Raw genomic sequence first — 1,170 nt, 5'->3', positions numbered from 1 at the left:
CCCCGGGGGACATCAAGAAGCAGGGCAGCTGCCACACGGCCAGTAGAGAGATGTCCTGCAGCTTCCTGAAAGCCTTGGCAAGAAGATCCAGGAGCCCAAGGCCATGCAGTGGAGGACAGAAACCCCTGGAGCCACGAAGGCTGTGGCCATGGTGGGGCAGGAGTGTGTGGCAGAGCCGTCCGCAGGGCCCTGTGCTGGGGTGCTGTGCTGGGGGCGCTTGGGGGAACCCACACCCCAATTTGGAGTGTTGCTGGTGCCGCTGGCTGAGCATTTCCCTCCTCTCCCCACTGCAGGTTGCCAGGTAACACAACCTGCCGGGAAAATGCTGTGGGACTTGTAAAGCTGCCACCACTGGGGAGCTTGCGGTCGCACACAGAGGGTGTCACTGGCCAAGGGATCGGCCTCCAGTTCCTGCCCCAGTTCCTGGTACTGGCGGGAGGGCAGCGATGCTGGGGCTCAAAGGCTGGCAAACAGCTGGGTGCAGCTCTCAGACAGAGCTACGGGGTTTTGGTGTGCTAAAGCCTGCTTGGGATTTGTATGGCTGTGGGAAGCACAGCATCGGCCGTGCATGGGGATGCTCCCGAAACCTTGATGGGTCCCTCAGTCATCCAATTGTGTGTCCTGGCAGGCGTGTTTGGAGCTGGATCAGTGTGGTGGGAGCTGCAGTGTGTGGGACAGGAGGGCATAGAGCCGGGAGCTGAATGTGCTATGATAGCTGGGACAGCCGCGGGGACACGATTCCTGTTCGCCCCGTGGATCCCAGATCAATTGACAGTGGCCTCTGGTCAGCAGCCATCGCTCCTGTCACTTCTGCACTTGCAGGGTGCTGAGGGGCTGGGTCCAGCCCAAGTCCAGGGTGTTCATGTGAGGGTATCGGTGATGGGCATCTCCCACCTCTCTGCCGCTGTCCTGCTGCTCCCGGGTGCCACTCATGCCCCAGAGCCAGGGCTTTGTGTCTACAAACACAAGACAAACTCCTGAACCCTCTGTTTGCTGAAAGCTCCCCTCATTGCCTTTGACATTTCCTCTTAACGCACACCGAGGGGCTGAGCCAGGGGCTGCCTCCTTATGGAGGTCCCTGCGGGGCGGCTTCCCATTCAGCCTAGTGCTATTTGCAGCTCTGTGGGCTGGGGAAGAAATCTGGAGCATCCTCTGGGGCTGGGGGGGCAC

The 1,170-nt window shown here is 60.6% G+C and overlaps 1 protein-coding gene across 1 annotated transcript in view; it reads left to right on the top strand.

Moving 5' to 3' along the window:
• Positions 1 to 293: 293 nt before the first annotated feature.
• The window catches only part of FIBCD1 (fibrinogen C domain containing 1), a gene marked incomplete at both ends in the record, with an annotated part of 9,390 nt that continues 8,513 nt past the window's right edge, over positions 294 to 1,170 (top strand). Inside the window, one exon of the mRNA XM_010182923.1 lies at positions 294 to 426. Within this exon, the coding sequence (XP_010181225.1) occupies positions 294 to 426 (133 nt within the window). The remainder of the gene's footprint in view (positions 427 to 1,170) is intronic.

The sequence above is a fragment of the Mesitornis unicolor genome, unplaced genomic scaffold (assembly GCF_000695765.1).
Source record: "Mesitornis unicolor isolate BGI_N332 unplaced genomic scaffold, ASM69576v1 scaffold29514, whole genome shotgun sequence".
Lineage (NCBI taxonomy): Eukaryota > Metazoa > Chordata > Aves > Mesitornithiformes > Mesitornithidae > Mesitornis > Mesitornis unicolor.
The sequence above is the reverse complement of the archived record's forward strand: the minus strand, read 5'-3'. Positions and strand labels throughout refer to the sequence as shown.